General features: G+C 37.0%; 1 protein-coding gene across 3 annotated transcripts; it reads left to right on the forward strand.

Moving 5' to 3' along the window:
- Positions 1 to 12,070: 12,070 nt before the first annotated feature.
- Positions 12,071 to 18,026, forward strand: LOC104085860 (uncharacterized). 3 transcript variants are annotated; one of them, XR_683970.4, is made up of 11 exons: positions 12,071 to 13,025; positions 13,179 to 13,233; positions 13,612 to 13,711; positions 13,818 to 14,064; positions 14,763 to 14,816; positions 14,912 to 15,051; positions 15,272 to 15,839; positions 15,986 to 16,097; positions 16,222 to 16,271; positions 16,751 to 16,962; positions 17,357 to 17,496. XR_683970.4 is itself a non-coding variant. In XM_009589980.4 (11 exons), exons 1-11 carry the CDS (start codon positions 12,297 to 12,299, stop codon positions 17,603 to 17,605), a joined length of 2,445 nt encoding a protein of 814 aa, XP_009588275.1. In that variant the 5' UTR covers positions 12,072 to 12,296; the 3' UTR covers positions 17,606 to 18,026. The 3 variants fall into 3 exon arrangements, 2 of the variants coding, with proteins under 2 accessions (XP_009588275.1, XP_009588276.1); XM_009589980.4 differs by having other exon boundaries at positions 12,072 to 13,025; positions 16,751 to 16,891; positions 17,357 to 18,026; XM_009589981.4 differs by having other exon boundaries at positions 12,073 to 13,025; positions 13,821 to 14,064; positions 16,751 to 16,891; positions 17,357 to 18,026.
- Positions 18,027 to 18,548: the final 522 nt, after the last annotated feature.

Genomic DNA, 18,548 nt, shown 5'->3' on the forward strand with positions numbered 1-18,548 from the left:
AATGACTTAATGCAATCAGAGGAATCCTTACATGTTTTGAGAGTTGGATTAAGCAAAATTATAGACAAGCGATAGACATTGCATCAGGATAGGTTTAACTCAAACTTAATTCTAAGTTAGCACATGGATACAAAGATGATCATGCTTCCTTTTTACAAGTTATCACTTAACTAGGGCAGAGTAACTGGATTCTTTAAAAGATAAAGATGCATGCCAGCTTTTCAAAGATGCATGATGACCCTAAAGATAAGAGATATGAGATATGATACTAAATAAGCATGTTGCTGAGGGTGTTGACTAATCAAGAAAACAGTCAAGTTCAGTTTATCCAATTACCAGTCTTTATAACAGAGAGAAAAGAACAGAATCCTAATCACATTATGAGGAAAGATGACATAGCCATAACATGTGTGTAAAATAGGATTACAGAGAGAAGAAGGAGATATTTAGTTCAAACAAGATCATGTTAACAAAAGCAACAAGCAACTAAACAAAATGAAAGACCATAGAAGCAGTAGTCTAACAGACTTAAACAAAGAAGATGGCATATGAACACTTAGAATTTATGCCCAAGTTTTAAAGGGATAGAGAATATAAACTTAACACCTTCAGATTCATTCAATCATAGTTATTAGGATATAAGTTCAACTTCAAAAGCTTACAAACTGCAGATATGCAACATGCAAGGATAAAGGTTATTGCATGCCAATAAAAGCTATAAGGTTCGTGTGAACATGAACATATAATAACTTAAACATATAGACTGTTGGAAACTCAGGAAATAAGATCAGCAGGAATCAATTATATAGTTTAATCAATCATCATTTAAAGGCTCATTGCAAGACAACTGATCACAAGTAGCCATTAAGCAAACAGAACACAAACATTAACATATTAAACACCATAAAATAATTATAATACTCAGAACCTAGCTAGCATGCTTGTAACATTCAAGGAAAACGAAACAAAAGAGAGTAAAGAGAGGTGTGCTGACCTTTTTGAGGGTAGCAAACCAACGAGAGCTCTTTTCATTTGCTTAAGATCCCAGAACACTCAAATTTGGACCAGCGACAATACTCAGCAAAAAGGAAAAAGAAAACAGTGAGAAACCTAAGGCTAAACTTCACAGTTTTTTTATGTGTATCTCTTCAGTGTTAGGTCTTAGGTTATCTTTGTTAGGTGAGAGCATTTAAAGCCTAATTTATAGTGGCATTCAATGCCATAGGGTTTTAGGATTCAAACTAAGATAGTGGAAGATGACGAGTAGTAGATGATGTGAGCATACTCAAGTGAAAACAAATATGACAGTGGTGAGAGTAAAGATAACTTGTACCTGAGAGAGGAGGACTGCCCGTTGAGAATAGGAATCCATCGGATAAAGGCCCAATGTCTAGAGGTCTCTGGGCTTGACCTCTGGACCAAGAATAATGATGATGGTACATTAAAATGGATATGCATGCCACCAATTTTGATATAGTACAAAGAATCCCTAAGGATTTGACATTGCACCGATTAGCTTAGGGTTTCGGATTGGGGGATTTTGAAACTTAATCAATGAAAGCAAAAATATGATCTCTGACTTCATAGCCTAGGGATGAGGCAATTTGACACTGCCAGTTGGATTTGAGAGCAAAGACGGAATGGTATTTCGATTTCAAAGATCCGATTCCTGGCGTTTCAGATTTGCCGAACAAAAGGGAAAGTCAGTGAGATTTATGGATAATGAAGCAAGAAAGGATGATTTGATAAGGGTTTCGTGACCTTGCACAGATTTGTGCAAGTTTTGTTGATTGATTGTTCATGGCGATTTGAGAGAAAAGAAGACGAAAGAGGAAAAGTGAGGCGCTTGTGAGAGTTACAACTGAATTAGGGTTTGAGAGATTGAGGGGCTTCTCTAGGTTAAGAATGAGGGGGGTTAACCTGGACCGTTGATTTTTTAGATCAACGGTAAAGGATTTTCGAAGAAAATTTCGTAGCCGTTGGATTGTTATATTTTGGATGGGTAGGATTAGATCTGGAGGTGTATTAAAAATAAAGAGAACGGAGTTAAAATTGTGGGCCTTTGATTTATGGAATGGATGGCCAAGATAATTTTGTGTTTCTTTTGTGGGTGACTGAAACGAGTGATGTGGCGAGGTCCGATTGGTCTAATAGGAGTGATATGGATTGCCAAAGTGGAGAATGAGGGGTTATTGGACTGGGTATTTTTGGACCGGACTCAGCGATTCGGGCCAGAACCAATTTAAAAGATGGCCATTTTACATTTGATTCAAGAATTGCAATTGTGGCCTTTTGGTCTTTAATCAATTTTGAAATTAAGTTAAATAAAATTAATAATTTCAATAAAATTTATGAGAAAATTATTAAATACTACTAATTATTTATTAATTGATTATTTGTAAAAATACTTCACTAGGACATTAATTTTAAATTATTGAAATAGTAGACTAATTAACTATTTTAAGAAGTAATTTATCAAATTAATTATAGAACCTATATGTCATATGTATAAAAAGTATTTTAATAATCTCAAAAATAGTAAATAATATTTTAGTTACATAATGTTAATACTGTATGATTAATTTTAAAACTAATGCTTGGTTAATTTGTGAAAAATAGATACTTATTACTGAAAAATACTTTGAAAATAATTATTGTAAATAATAAGTATAAATTAATTAATTTTAAAAGGAGGGTCCAAATTGACCGTCAACAGTAACAATCTGACTTCCTTCCATCTTCTTTCAATTTATACTTTGCATTAATAACTTTAATTATAACGTTTTTCAGGCCATCTTCTTGCTTCTGAGGGCCTGCAAATATTGATTTTGGACACGCAAGAGCTTACTTCGGAACGAGATCAGCTTTAGCCGAACAGAATCAGCTTGTCGAGCACCTCCTAGTGTTGGAGGCTAATCACTCAAATGGATGACCTCGAGGCTCGGCTGCAGCAGTCCTAGCAAGATAGAATGGCTCACAGCCATGAAGATGACCAGTTACATAAAAACCTTAAGGAAGTAAAGGCTAAGTGGGTTGAACTTCATGACACCGTGATTGCGACTGCCAAGCACGAGTATGCCTTTATGGAGCAAGTTAATAACTTGGAAGCTAACTTACGCTCCAAAAATTATGAGGCCAATGCTTCCGTGGATCAAAGAGCAAGGATGGAGGAAAGTCTCAAGAGAGTCATGGAGTAGAATCAAATTCATGCCGCAACAAATATTGATCTTGATTCTAGAATTAGCATTATTAAAGCCGAAAATGAAAAGCTTCAAGCGAAGATTGAAAAACTCCGAGCCAAACTCCAAGATCAGGATGATTATATTGTCTTCGAGAAGCTTAAGACATGTACCATGCGATGAGGAAGACTCTGGAGGAGTCCAAAAAAGGCATTGCAAATATTGACCAATGCGTTGCCAAGGCCAGGAGCTGGAGACAACTGCTCATGAGAACCTCCCTGCTCGGCCCGTTGCTTCTGATTCTTCGAATACTAATTCTGAGTATTCGGAAACCGAACGAGAAACTGAAGAAGATATGGCCTCGAACCGGAAACGGAACACCCTTTTCCTAATAGAGAAAACGAAGACTCTTCTCTCCCTTCGGGTTCTGGCAGCAAAAACTGATGTATATATTTTTCTTTACTTTTTGTAATTATGCCATAACCTTTTACTAATTTTGGAATTTTAATTAATAAAAGAACCTTTTGCTTAAGTATTGTGCAATGATTTGGGAATCTTTTTACATCTGATAGCTTTTGATTCTGGGCATAAATACTTCCGGAATCTACCCTTCACTAAGAGGGTTTCATAAGAGAGGGCCCTTATATTTATGGTGTTCTTGAAGAGGACGTTTCTTGTTCATTACGGCATAAACATTTGAAGTTTTTATTAACTTTCAAATGATAAAACACATTAACTTATCATTCGGACAAGAAATAAGATAAAAATAGAAGGACTTTGATTTATTCCCTCTATCTATAAAAGTACATTTACATAAATATTCTTTTGCTTAAGTAAATAAAGCTGCCAATACGTGTAGCTAACTTGTACAACGTATTTCTACGAGGTTGATCATACAATCCCCGATCCTGATAAGATATTGATTCTGGTTCTAACAGTCATCGGTCTTCGTAACACTTTTAGTACCTTGTCGTGTATTATCCCCCCCCCCCAGTGTTCGAATCCTACATATGAGAATTCGAACACTGGAAGTCTTGCATTCACCGATACCCTTCCTTCATAGTATGCTTTACATTGCTTCCTCATTAATGGAAACAACTTGTAGATGGGTAAATAATCTGATTCTAGAGGCCAATGGAAATAATGAGAGCCTTGGGAGATGAGATATACTATCGAGCCAAAGGTTATTTAACCATCCACATGCTGATTGCCACACAAGTTGATCTACACATAATTGTTTATACGCATGCTAAAGTGAAGGCAATAGAGCTTTCAATTGTTGATTCACTAGTGAAGACATACTTTCCGATGATCCTTCCTTCATAGTATGCTTTACATTACCGCTTCATTAAAAACCTTTCCAGAAAAAAAGCCAATTGGGACAAAAACTAGACGAAGGGAAAAAGAGCGCAATGCATACTTTTAGTACCAACAAGGATCTTTAGCAATAATACCTTTTGAGGCGAGTCACGTTCCAATTGCTTGGCAATTTAGCTCTATCTTAATCTTCCAATTCATACAAAACTTTACCGATTATTGCTGAAACCCGATAAGGTCCTTCCCATGTTGGTCTTAGCTTCTCGACATTAGGTTCCCGAGTATTTTTAGTTACCTTTCTCAGAACCAAATCCCTAACTTTGAAATATCAGATATTTTCTCTACGGTTGTAATATCTTTCCATCCTTTGATTTTGTGCCACCATCCTCACATATGCTAGATTCTGGTGCTCTTCAAACAAATCTAGTTTAACCAGCAATGCTTCATTGTTTGTTTTTTCGTTTGATCGAAAAAACCTTAAGGTCGGTTTCTCCACTTCCATCGGTATCAAAGCCTCTGAACCGTATACAAGTGAAAAGGGAGTTTCATACCGCGCTCGACTTTGCTGTGGTCCGGTATGCCCATAACACCCCCGGTAGCTCATCTAGCCACTTACCTTTAGAATCTTCTAACTTCTTTTAAGGTTTTGAATAATTACCTTGTTGGTCGACTATGACTGTCCACTAGCACTCGGGTGGTATGGTGAAGATGTAATTTGTTTGATCTTCAATCATTCCAAAAATATTGTGACTTTGGAACCTATAAATTGTGGCCCATTGTCACAAGCAATTTCTTTCGGTATTCCGAATCGGCAGACGATGTGATCCCATATGAAATCGATCACTTCTAATTCTTCGATATTTTAGTAAGCACCTTATTCAACCTATTTAGTGAAATAATCAGTTAAAATCAAATGTAATTTTACCTTACCAGGTCTTCGTGGTTAGGGACCGACTATATCCATCCCCCATTTCCTGAATGGCCACAATGACACCACCGAATTCAAGAGTTCTGCCGGTTGATGCACTAATTGTGCATTACGTTGACATTTATCGCACTTTTATACAAATGTCTTTGCGTCTTGCTCCATTTAGGGCCAATAGTAGCCAGCTCTAACTAACTTGAGAACCTACGAGTCTACACCAGAGTGGTTCCCGCAGACTCCTTCATGAACTTCCCTCATCACGTAGTCAGCCTTCGATGTCCCTAAACACAGAGCCAATGGTTCTTGGAATTACCTCATATATAATTGTTCGTCAATAAAAGAATAACGAACCGCCTTAATCTGCAGTGCCCGGGATGCTTTCGGGTCTTCAGGCAATTTGCCATGCCTTATATATTCAATAAAACTGTTCCTTCAATCCCAAATCAAGTTAGTTGAATTAACTATACAGTAGCCGTCCACATCAAACACTGAATGCAGCAGTTGAACTACCGCACTAGAATCAGATCCTTTTATTTTTGTGGACGAACCCAAATTGGCTAATGCGTTTACTTCCATATTTTCCTCCCTTGGAATGTGGACGATTGACCACTCTTTGAACCGGAAAAGTAATACTTGAACCTTGATCAAGTATTGTTGCATGCGCTCCTCCTTGGTGTCAAAAATTTCGTATACTGGGTTCACCACCAGCTGGGAGTCACACGTTATTTTGTTGACCTCGGAACCTAGTCCCCTAGCTAGCTCAAGTCCTGCAACTAAAGCCCCATACTCGGTTTCATTGTTAGTTAATGTCATAGTTCTAATGGCTTGTCTCAAGGTTTCACCCGAAGGAGTGATTAATAATACCCCGATTCCAAACCATTTTACATTGGAAGCCCCATCCGTAAACAAGATCCAAACTCCTGATACCATTCCCGATACTGCCACTGCTTATTTAGTGATTAAAAGCATTAATCTCGGACAGAAATCGGCCATAAAGTCGGCCAACAATTGTGACTTGATTGCAGTCCTAGGCTTATATTAAATGTCAAATTCACTAACTTCAACTGCCCATTTAGCCAATCGACCCGACAACTCAGGCTTATGAAGGGCATTCCCTAAGGGAAAGGTTGTCACAACGGCTATTGGATGACACTGAAAATAAGGCCTAAGCTTTTGAGAGGCAACTACGAGAGCTAAGGTCGGCTTTTCAAGGTGCGATATCGTGTCTCTGCTCCCGATAATATTTTACTAATATAATAAATGAGAAATTGTGTACCTTCTTCTTTTCGAACCAAAATAGAACTTACCGCTACTTTCGAGACCGCCAGATAAATCAGCAGTTGCTCACCTTCTCCCGATTTTGACAACAACGGAGGGCTAGATAGGTACCGTTTTTGGTCCTTCAGTTCTTGTTTGCATTTCAAAGTCCATACGAAATCGTTCTTCTTTTTCAAAAGTGAAAATAAGTGATGGCATTTTTTTGAAGACCTCGAGATAAACCTGCTTAAAGCTGCCAATCTACCGGTCAACCTTTGTACTTCTTTCACGCATGTCAGCTGGTCCGGGATATCCTCGATGGCTTTGATATTATCGGGGTTAAGTTTTATTTCTCTTTTAGAGACCAGAAACCCCAAGAACTTTCTGGAACCCACTCCAAAGGCACACTTCTCCGGGTTGAGCTTCATGGTGTACTTCCTCAGAATGTCAAACGTCTCTTGGATATGTTTTAGATGATCTCCTACATTAATAGACTTAACTAACATGTCGTCAATATAAGCTTCCATTGTCTTACTTATCTATTTTTCAAACATCTTATTAATAAACCTCTTATAAGTGACTCTAGCATTTTTAAGCTCAAAAGGCATCACATATAGCAATATGTGCCAAAATTTGTGATGAAAGAAGTCTTTTCTTGATCTTTCGGGTCCATCCTAATTTGATTATACCCGGAATATGCATCATGAAAACTCAATAACTCATGTACGGCCGTAGCATCAATCATTTGATCAATGTTTGGCAACGGGAAAGAGTCTTTACGACATGCCTTATTTAAATCTTTATAATCTTTACGACATGTCATATCTGAATGTGACCTGCAAAACAATCAACATAAGATTTAAGAAAATCCATGGTTTTTAACCTGAGTTCGGGACTCAACCTCATCCCTAAATGGAACTTTCTTTCTAAAAAATCATCGAATAGGGCCACTTGTTCGAGATCTTCTACAGTTGACTTAGTCTCATATGTCTCCTCCGGTACTTGATATAATTCCGATGACTCTTTGTCTTTATCATCTTCAATTGAGATAGAAGAAGGCACCGGTTCCTGTAATTACTACTTGCTCATTACTTTGCCATTGCTACCGGAAACGGTTATTGCGTTCATCTCCCTTGCAGCCGGTTGATCTTCTCTGATTTGCTTGATTCCTTCAAGTGTTGGGAATTTCAACAGTTGATGGTATATAGAAGGTACGACCTTCATTTCATGTATCCAAGGCCTTCCGAGGATTACATTATAGCCCATGTCTCCATCTACCACCTCGAATAGGGTGATCTTTGTTACTCCTTCAGCATGTGCGAGCAATAAAATTTCCCCTCGGGTTGTCAAGCTTGTTATGTTAAATCCAACTAGAAGCTTTGTCACTGAAATGATATTCCTGGTTAACTTTTCTTGATCCAAAGATCTCCATTGTATGATGTTGGCCGAACTTCCTAGATCAACCAAAACATGCTTAATTTTGAAATTTAAAACATTAAGATAAATTACCAAAGCATCATTGTGCGGTAAAAGAAGTCCATCAACATCTTCTTCTGTGAAGGTGATGTCATCTTTTGAGACTTCTTGGATCCTTTTGCCTGAGTCACCGATATCTTCGTCTTCTTTGCTGCCAAAATATCACCCCATTGACTTCGTCTCCTCCGAAAATCATGTTGATTGTCATCTGAGGCGACCTCTTATCGGCTTTGATGGATCTGCATTATCCCAGTTTCTCCCATAGTTGTTCTTGGTGCGGTCGCTTAAAAATTCGGTGGCCATTTTTCAACAACGTTGCCACCTCTTCTTGAAGATGTTGATAGTCCCAGTTATGTGACCGTGAGTTCCATGGAATTCACACTATAGATTAGGATCTCTTTGGCTAGGATCCGATCGAATTGGTTTCGAGGACCTAACCTCTTTGATATTTCTCATGGTCGACACCAATTCCACGAGGCTGATATTAAAATTATAATCAGACAACCTAGGATACGCTGAATCTCGGGACCCTGACAACTCTTTCTCCTGCAATGATCTACCACTCCGACCACGATTCGTCCTTCTATCGGAAGTGAACCTATCCGATGACTGGAATCCTTTATTACCATGCCCATCGGTCCTCTCGTAGGGCTGAAAATGACTTCTAGATGGTCTCCGGTCTACATCAAAATTAAGTTTTAAACTTATCTTGATTCTAATGACGATTCCGTCCTTTAGAAGACACCGAATAACCAAGTTGATCATCTTCTATTCTTATTTTTGACTCGTAGCGATTGTGAACATCTTCCCATGTGTTCGCCTGAAATTCGAGCAGGCTCTCCTTCATTTTCCGAGAGGCATTGGAGCTCAACGGGTTGAGACCCTTTGTAAATGCCTTCGCTGCCCACTCATCCAATATTACTGGTAACAACATTCTTTCGTTCTGGACCGGATCACAAACTCCCGCAACATCTCAGAATATATTTGCCTTCTTTGCCTGGACATTTCTTGCTCCAGTATGAGCTTTGATAAACGAATCTGCAAGCATTTCAAGAGAATCAACAAAATGCTCAGGTAAGAGGGAATGCCAAGTTAAGGCACCCTTCGTAAGGGTTTCGCCAAACTTTTTCAATAAAACCGATTCAATCTCATGCTGAGCTAAGTCATTTCCCTTTACTGCCACAATGTAGGTCGCGATGAGCTCCTGTGGGTCTGAAGTCCCATCATATTTTGGTATATCTAGCATCTTAAACCTCTTTGGGATCAACTCCGGTGTCGCACTTGGTTTGAATGGCAACTACGTATACTCCTTTGAATCCGGTCCCTTTAACACTGGTGGGCTCCCGGGATCTGATCCATCTGAGCATAAAATTCCTTTGGATTCTTATCCATTCGTTCATTAATTTCTCTCATGAATCTAATGAGCTTGGTTTTGAAAGGGTTATTTAACTTGTTGTTCCCAGATCCACTATTGGTACCTCTGGCCTCGTCGAAATCGACCTCCTCCCTTGAAGTGTCGTTATCGGTTCTTTGAGCCATTTGATTTGCAGGAACGTTGGGATGAATCAGAGCCCTTCTATTAACATTATTGGATGCGCTCGATAATGCCTGCTTTAATTCCGTCATCACCCGATATTGCCTTGAGAGGTGATCCATACTCATATTTTATTGTTCTCTCAAGATTTTGACTGTTTCAACAACGTGCTCGTCCTCCGTATCATTAGGAGTTCAGCTCCGTACATGTCGAGGATACTGACCTTCACGAACTGGGTTGCTTCATCCCCCTCGTTACGGGTTTCGTTGGTTGGATCATCACGCTATAACACATCTTCCCGTTCATTATGTGCTCAAATATTGTAAACATTGTTGACATCATTAGCTGTCATACCTCATCTTTCCTTTTTTAATGAAGGAATCAAAATTTGTTAGTAACAGATGAATGGATCATAATAATTACACAATTGTGTATGCCCCACGGTGGGCGCTAAACTATTTACTCGTAAAATGGTACAGTTAAATTTATAGCATGATTTATTAATTAGTGAATCATTTGACTCAATAATAGCAAATAAATAAGAACAAAAATTAGATTATGAAATGAAATTAAAGGAAATACGAGTCTGACTATGAACTTAGCTTTTCCGATGGCAAAAGTGAGATCAATATTCAAGAATAAAGACGGAGAGTAATGACATAAAATGAGAGCAGAATATAGCCTTTTTTGTGTACAAAATATTTTTTTTCTACAAATGATGATAATTCCCCTATTTATAGCATTATTTTAGGAGACAAGATCTCCAAATCAAGCTCCTCTTGAATGTGAATAAAATAGTCATTGATGGCCGCATAACGATTGGCTATAAATGCAGATATACTCTGTAACGTCTTCTCATTGAATTCTATCCAATGAATATATTAGAACCTTTGTTATCAGTTACTTTGTCTTCGGGATTCATTCAACATCAGTCGCATGCCTACATCCGTGACAACTATTTGCTGACTCACATCGCACCTGTCTTTAGTTTCATGTGTCACTTCATCATTCTCCCAACTGTCATTAACTAATTTTACCTTATCATCATCATCATCATCATCATCGTCATCATCATCATCATCATCGTCATCCTCGTCATCCTCGTCATCGTCATCGTTGTCATCGTCATTGTCGTCATCGTCATCATCGTCGTCGTCGTCGTCATCTTCTTCTTCTTCTTCTTCTAAGTTTTCTCAAATTCTCATGATATGTTTGACAAATTCTTTATAGGTTATATTGTTAAGTGTACTTTCTTCCTTTTTTGCTAAATCTATAAATGCCATCATGAGAAAATATTAGAACACAAATTTAGTTCAACTTCCCCATTCTTGGAACCAAAAAAGTTCCTTTATTGCAATTCTTGAATTTTGGCTAATCTTGAAGTTATCTCTTTGTTAAGTTTCCAAAGAGGATCTAATTATTGTTCGAAATAATTTTTTTTTCATGTGGGTTTCTTAAAGATTGGGGAGTTAAAGAGATCTAAGGTATAAAGATCACATTTTTATATTCTATTATTAGATTTATAGCTCAAAGTTACCATCATTGGGGTTTAGATTTCATCAATAACTGTCGGCGGTGTGGTAGTTATTCCCTGTTAATTGTAATGGTTAAATCATCTATGAGCAAAATGTTAGGAGGAAATGGTCTATTTTATCCAATTATTGGCTTTGCATCATTTATTGCTTTCCTCTATTTGTCCTTTGAGGACTTCTGGGTTAAATACAATAAAGAAACAAGTTAGCGTTTGGACATATATTTGATTGAAATTTGAAAGAGTTTTTGAAGTTGTGTTGAAAAATAATTTTTGAAGATTGAAATTATGTTTGGACATGTATTTTATTTGAAAAAAAGTTACAGTTTTGTAAGTGGAAAAAAAATTTTCGGCAAAAAGCTGCCCTAAATTTTTGAAATATTTTTTTTCAAAACATGATCATATTTTATATAAACAAACATTGTTTTCAAATATGTTTTAAAAATAAATAAAAATAAAGTCAAAATCTATGGCCAAACGGGAGCTAAATTTCAATTTTCTAGCGAGAAATGGGACTTAGTTCTATGTTGATGGTAAAGCTTTCTATATAAATGGGTGGAATTCTGAATGGTTAATGGACCATACTGCTAATTATAGTACTAGACCAAGAATTAGAACTATACTTGAAGCAGCTGGTGCAAAGATGGGATGGTTTGGGGGATATTCAGGTTAGGGGCTGAATGGGGAGTCTCCTGAATGGGTGGGCTAGAGGGTAAAATAGTGCCACGTGGCCTTAAGAATGGGTTTGTTAGATATAGGGATAAAAATATTAAAATGGATAACAACAAAGGTATAAACTAATTTGCGACAGTAAAAGGGCACATCTAGCACTTTTTCATTTATAACAAAACAAAAGCGGGCCGAACCATAAATTCAGAGTACCAAATAATTTGGCGGGTTATCTTTCCTCAAAATTCAAATCATTTGGCGCTATAACCTAATCTCCATTTCAATCTTACCGCTCCCTTCAGTTCCATTTCTCTTTCACAAATAAGATCCACTTCTCTATTATTCCTCCACACAGCCACTATCCCCTATTCTCCTATTTCTCAACCCCATATTGATTCAAAATAATTCATGGAAAGTGACGACGATTATCAGTCCTTCCCGTTGCCGGAGGAGGCTTCGCCGGAGATCCGACGTCCTAGATTCAAGCGTTTGAAGAAAGCTCTAGAAGCTTCCAAAAATCGACATGCTCCCCCAACTATGCCAATAGACGAAGTGTTTGGCTTTCCTAAGGTTGATTTTGCCAAATTGGAAGCTCTAGAAGCTTCCAAAACCCTAGAAGAAGATTCTGCTGATTCAACTGAACTTGTATCATCATCACAGGGCAGCGAGGATGAGACAAGATCTGAGTTTGGCTTTAACGAAAAGGGTGGAGAGAGTAGGGAAGAATTGGAAGCCTTAGAAGCTTCTAGAACCCAGGAAGATTCTGCTGATTCAACTGAACTCGTGTCACCACACAATAGCGAGGATGAAAAGGGCTGTGAGGATGTTCTCGTTTCTAGCGAGCAGAGCAAAGAGGTTAAAAGATTTCTAGATTTTGGTGAGGATGATGATCAGTCTCGTGGGAAAGAACATGAAACGAGTAGGGAAGTTGGGGAAGATTTGGAATCTGGTGACGCGGTAAAGGAGATGGAGGATTTGGATATGGAGAAATTGGGAACACAACAAGATGTTGAAGGAGATGGGGATCTGAAGGAAGATGACAAAACGAAAAAGAAGAAGAAGAAGAGAACTAAAGGTGACATTGGTAGTGAAGTGAAGTCGAAAGAATTGGCTTTGAACAAAAGAAGAGAAGCAAAGGTTTGTTGAGCAGATTTAGTAGCTGATCCCAACTAGTCTACTTTGAGGCATAGTTATTGTGGTTTATTATAAGTATATACTTTTTAATTTCTGTTGATGCTTGTATGTGCATATGAAGATTGACGATACTGGATTTACTTGTTTCACATACAGGAGAGAAAAATATTTCTTCAGCAGCTTCATGTTGATACTCAGCGACTATTGCGAGGTTTGTACTTAATGTTTTTAGTACTTCATGTGTCAATTGATGTGACATTATTTGATTTGATACTAAGTTTTAATTTGACTTATATATTATGTTAGTGATAGTTGAAGAAAATATTAAAGTATGATTGAAATGTTAGTTTGATAGGGAAAAATTATATCTAAGTTTAACATTTGGAAAGTTTAATGAATTTGGATTCTTGAAACTTGCTAAAGTTTCTTTAGAATAGAATCATGTCAAACGTTTGAAACTTCCTAAAAGGAAGAGTCATACAAAATTGAGATAGAAGAGTAGTTCTTCTTTCTTATGGAAAATGTGTACTTGGACTAAAGCTGCCAGACTTAATGGAAACTCACATGTTTTTTTTTCTAACACCATCAGAAAGTAAGGATGCAACATTTAAGCCTGTACCTGTTGTACATAAGCCTATATCCTCTGTTTTGGAGAAGATTCGGAAAAGGAAGCTCGAGGTCTTGAAAAAGTAAGCAGCAGCTGAAATTTAAGCAATATCTGTCTTGCTACCTGGATCTATACGGATTGTGATTGCTCACCCTTTTATCTATACATTTCTGTTGTTATTTCACTAGCAGGACCGGGATGCTAAACGGCAACAGTTCCATTCACAAGATTAGTGCTTCAAGTGAGGTTATGATGGAATTAGGTGCAAAGAGCGCATATTCTGAAGAGCACAGAGTAGACAAACTGGACATAGAGTTGGAAGAGAAGGTGGATGTAAATGGCATAGAAACGGATAGGACTACAGATACCTCTAATATTGATGGAATTTCGGTATCTCCAATTACTAGAAGCAGCGAGATTGCTCCTGATCAAACGGCGAGTGGAATTGCATTAATTTTTATAGCATGTATTCTGTAGTCCAGTTAGTAGATTGCCATCTATAAGATTCATTTATTTGATACTAACTAGTGCTGGACAATTGAGTTCAGTTTTGTGTCTGGTCTGAGTGTCTGTTCCTTTTCACATATGAGTTGAAGGTAATTTCTGTAAAAGAATTTAATCTGAACTTTAATCTGTGAGTTAAGAACTGGTAGACCTTTACTTTTCAACCATTTGTATAAGCATGCTTCATTTGTTTAAATTTTGTGAGCTCTTTGTAACTTTTGTGAAAACATAACATTGAACTGGTTTCTTTCTTGATCCTTCTTTGGCTGAAGTAGGTGCTGGATATGTTAGTGGCAGCAACTCTTTTCTAAACATCATTCAGAGAAATTGACCAAGTTTAGCCCAGATTTGTTTTAGTATGTATACATGAGATCCATGCATTTTAAACTCTAATGCCAAATTTGTGGTATGAATTGACAAAGAGCTTGTACTCTTCAACCACATCCAGGTAACGGATTGTCAACATGCTATCTGGAGTCCACAATCTACTTGTATATATTGATGGTATTTGCAACTGTGATAGAGCCTAGGAACATTAGAGATTGGTATATGAAACTGAATAAATTATCTATTGCATCCTGATGACAGTCATCACCATGCTAAGTGCTGCTGCTATTATCTCACTGCAGGCTTTGGAAGAAAGGCCTAACTCTGTATTTAGAGCTCCAGTTGATGACACTCAGGTAGTTTCTCATCTTTTCACTTGGTAAAGGGAGCTATTATAAGTAACACCAGGTTTGTAAGAAAATCTAACGCTGGAGCTTTTTCAAAATTTTAGGATCTATTTGATGACTCTGAACGAACAGGCAGTAAGGAGGAGATGCTTGATGACCCGGCCTCTAGTCCTTTGGAAGAAGTAATGGCACCATCTCTCCTTGCTTTGAACTTGAAGTTCGATTCTGCCCCTCCAGATGAAAGGTAAGTGGTTCTGGAAAGTATCTATGCTTGCAAATCTAGACATGTTTTACTGCAATCTGGGCTTGATAAGCTCTGATTTGTTCTTTGGCGAAGGATCACATGTCCACAAACAGAAAAGTCTATTTGATTATTGTCATTGATTTGTGATGCTAAAACTAAGTCATCATCCTTATTACCATAAACTCCAGAAAATAAATATATAATTTTTTTCTTTTAACAGTTCCTCAGATGAGGAGGACAATGACAAGGAGAATATAAATCCATATACAAAAGAAGGTGGTGATGGCTGCAGTTCTCCAAAGGGAGACCCAGTTAAAGCATTTGTTGATGATGAAGCGGAGGAAGAAGATGACAGTGATAATGACCTATTACGGTTCGGTGATGAAGAAGACGAAGATATTGATGATTCTGCTGAACTCCACGATATTATTGCCACTGATTACAAAGAAAAGCCAGTTGATAAAGAAAAGCGGAATGAACTTCATCAAAAGTGGCTTGAGCAGCAGGATGCAGCTGGAACTGAGAATTTGCTGCAACGGTTAAAATGTGGTGTAGAACAAAAGGAGACAATGTTGGTCGATGATGAACTAGAAAGCGATGAGTGTGATGAAGACGTCAATAATATCACTGACATGGATGCAATTCCTAAAAGTTCTGCTCGACTAAATTCAAAAAGGGCAAAGCAAATAATAATGCAGATGTTTGTGGATAAAGATGACGTTTACTTATCTGATGAAGATGAGGAAACTGAAAAGAGGCTTGTAAAGCAGCGCATGCTATATAACTCTGTGAGTTTGCAATGTTGTTAGGTTTGACAACACTGACACAGCACATTAGCCTTCATGTTATATTCTATGGTTTAACAAACATTTTCTTTTCATGTTGAATTTTCTTTCATCTTTTTGAAAACTTACTCAGCTTTAAATATGAACAGGAGCCGACAACAGTAGTATCGCCTATTGAGGATGAAAGCTCCAGTGAGTTATTTGGACTTATAAAGAAGCTTAATACTGTACCTGACAATAAGAGAAAAGCAAAAGCATCCTGTAGGTGTTATTTCAACATTTAAATACTTGTTTATTATGCTTTGTTTGTAAAATGGTGAAGTACTTGTTTATGATGCTTTAATTGTCAGATTTATTACTTTTCATTGCTGTTGCTACTTTGCAGCGTTCTTTGATACAGTGCTAGGGAATCAAAAGAAGAAAAGCTCTCTGAAGGTAAATTTTGTCTTAAATTACTTTATGACTTGGAACATGAAACTGAGGTTGGGTGTAATTTATCCATGTATACAATGCTATCGAGAAACATTTATCTAGAACTTTTAGGATGACGTTTAATTGTAGTCTACTCTATTTTGAGATACTAGCTTATCCCCCTCCATTTATTGATTTGGGATTGAAGAAGTGATTAACCATGGACTTCACTCCTCAGTGTCGTTCTATACTTACCAGATATTAGCATGTCAGAGCTGTGTCTGGGGAATATATTTTCATTTATTTTGCATGTCCTATCAAAGGTACCATTGGGTACACTAAGGCCTTGTGTTTTTGGTTCCGTCAGTTATATTCAAATTCTATGGTCTAACTTTTTCATAGCTCTTCCTTTTTCTTTTTCCCCATTGCTTCTTCATCTATTTCCTTTATTAGACATTGTATGACTAATACTCTGTAAATATCTGCTGATTGTTTCTCTGTAGTCCTCTTTTCTTGGACGAGTTACAAATCATCTTCCATCGTCCCATAAACAAAGTTCAACCATAGTTCGTTCTTTCATCTTTGGACGGGATGACAGCAATAGCCGAAGCTCAATGTCAATGTCAGAGGATTCTTCAGATATGGTAACGTCTTCATGAAAGCTTCAAATTTGTGTCTGATGTTTTGCATCACCCACTTGGCAACTACGTTGAAGGTTTGGGATGTTGACTAAGTTGCTTTTTTTGGTTTCATGTTGGATGCTTGAATTTTTTGTATTTATTTTTATTTTTATCAAACCATTTGGGGGGGGGGGGGGGGGGGGGTCATGTTCTCTCCTAAAATGACCTTAATGGACTGGTAAAACTCAAATTTCTTCCTACTTAACCTGATCAATTCAATCTAGAAAAATAGGTATCACTATGAGAAAAGGTTACCATTAATGATAATGTGTATTCAAAAATTTATAACCTAATACTATAAGAAATCATGGCTTGTTATTCACTTGCTTTTATGTGAATCACTTAAATGTTGTTCGTATTCCATTTAATATAGAATTGATGTTGGCTTGTAGAGACATTCAATGATCATGCTCATGTTTTTCCTTTCAGATCGTGAAAGAAAACCTTCCAATCAGGAATAGTACAACAAAGTTTGGTAATTTCCAAGCCAAATCAAGCAGCCAAGGTAAAAATGCTGCTGCGGGAACATCAGCTGCTGCTCCCTCATTTGATATATTAAAGCGATCTTCAGCACCATCTAACGTTTGTTCTCGAGATGTTTTGCTTGACCTTCCTAAACCTCTCCTTGCTGATCTTAGAGTTTCAAAGAGGTCACTAAAGGCAGAAGGAAAAAGATAGTTCAGCAGATAGTGGATTTTATGTTTTCCTTCTCTTCTCTTTCTCCAGGAAGAATGAAATAGTGGATGGGATCTGAAACCACTGGGGAGGGAATGCAAGCAGAAGAAATAGTCTTTGGTTTTTTATTTGTGAATAATACCTATTTGAGATTTTCCTATCTTCTTTTCCTTTTTATTAGGATTGCTTATCTTATCTCTTTTCATGAAAAAGAGCAAGCCACTGAAATCAATTATTTATCCTCTTACAAGCCGTAACCACAGGCCACTTGATTTCCTGCCCCTTGTCAAATTGTAGTACTCTAGGGGTAGCTTGGTTTGTGGATAAGGATTATTTTATCTCGCACTTGGTTGAATTTTTAAATTTAGAATTAGTAATTTCGTGATTAATTTATATTACAATCGTGGTATTACTTTGTCTTTCATTGAGGATGTGATAATAATCTTGTGATTACTAATCTTGGGATAAAACACTACAATAACAAAAGATGCTCTTCTCCCAATTATCTAATATATACTAAACATATGTTTTATATTATACCCCTGTATATCATATTTTTAGTTCAATGAATTAAGTATTTATCAATAAAAATATATCCACTAATAATTCTGTTACTATTTAATTAATGTATTATAATCTTGTCATCATAATTTTAGTGTAACTTGTTCCCCAATCAAGGCTAGTGGGATAAGGGATAATAATTTTGGGATTAAATGTGAGATTATTTTATCTGTTGTTTGGTTATATTTTTAAATTCGCAATTAGCAATTTTAAAATTAATTTACACCTTAATAATGTTATTATTTTATTTCACATTGAGCGTGGAATAATAATTTCGGGATTAAACACTACAATAACAAAGATGCCCTTGTCCAAGGCTCTTCCCCAAAGTCCTTTAAAAATTTAAGGTTAACATTGAAAATAAAAGTTTCATCTCAACTTATCT

This window comes from Nicotiana tomentosiformis, chromosome 11 (genome assembly GCF_000390325.3).
Source record: "Nicotiana tomentosiformis chromosome 11, ASM39032v3, whole genome shotgun sequence".
Classification (NCBI taxonomy): domain Eukaryota; kingdom Viridiplantae; phylum Streptophyta; class Magnoliopsida; order Solanales; family Solanaceae; genus Nicotiana; species Nicotiana tomentosiformis.

Excerpts from the sequence above, each read along its gene's own strand:
- LOC104085860 (XM_009589980.4), top strand. The coding sequence starts at position 12,297 with ATGGAAAGTGACGACGATTATCAGTCCTTCCCGTTGCCGGAGGAGGCT. Across the intron at positions 15,840-15,985 it reads AGCGCATGCTATATAACTCT|GAGCCGACAACAGTAGTATC; the intron begins GTGAGTTTGCAA and ends AAATATGAACAG. Across the intron at positions 16,272-16,750 it reads AGAAGAAAAGCTCTCTGAAG|TCCTCTTTTCTTGGACGAGT; the intron begins GTAAATTTTGTC and ends GTTTCTCTGTAG.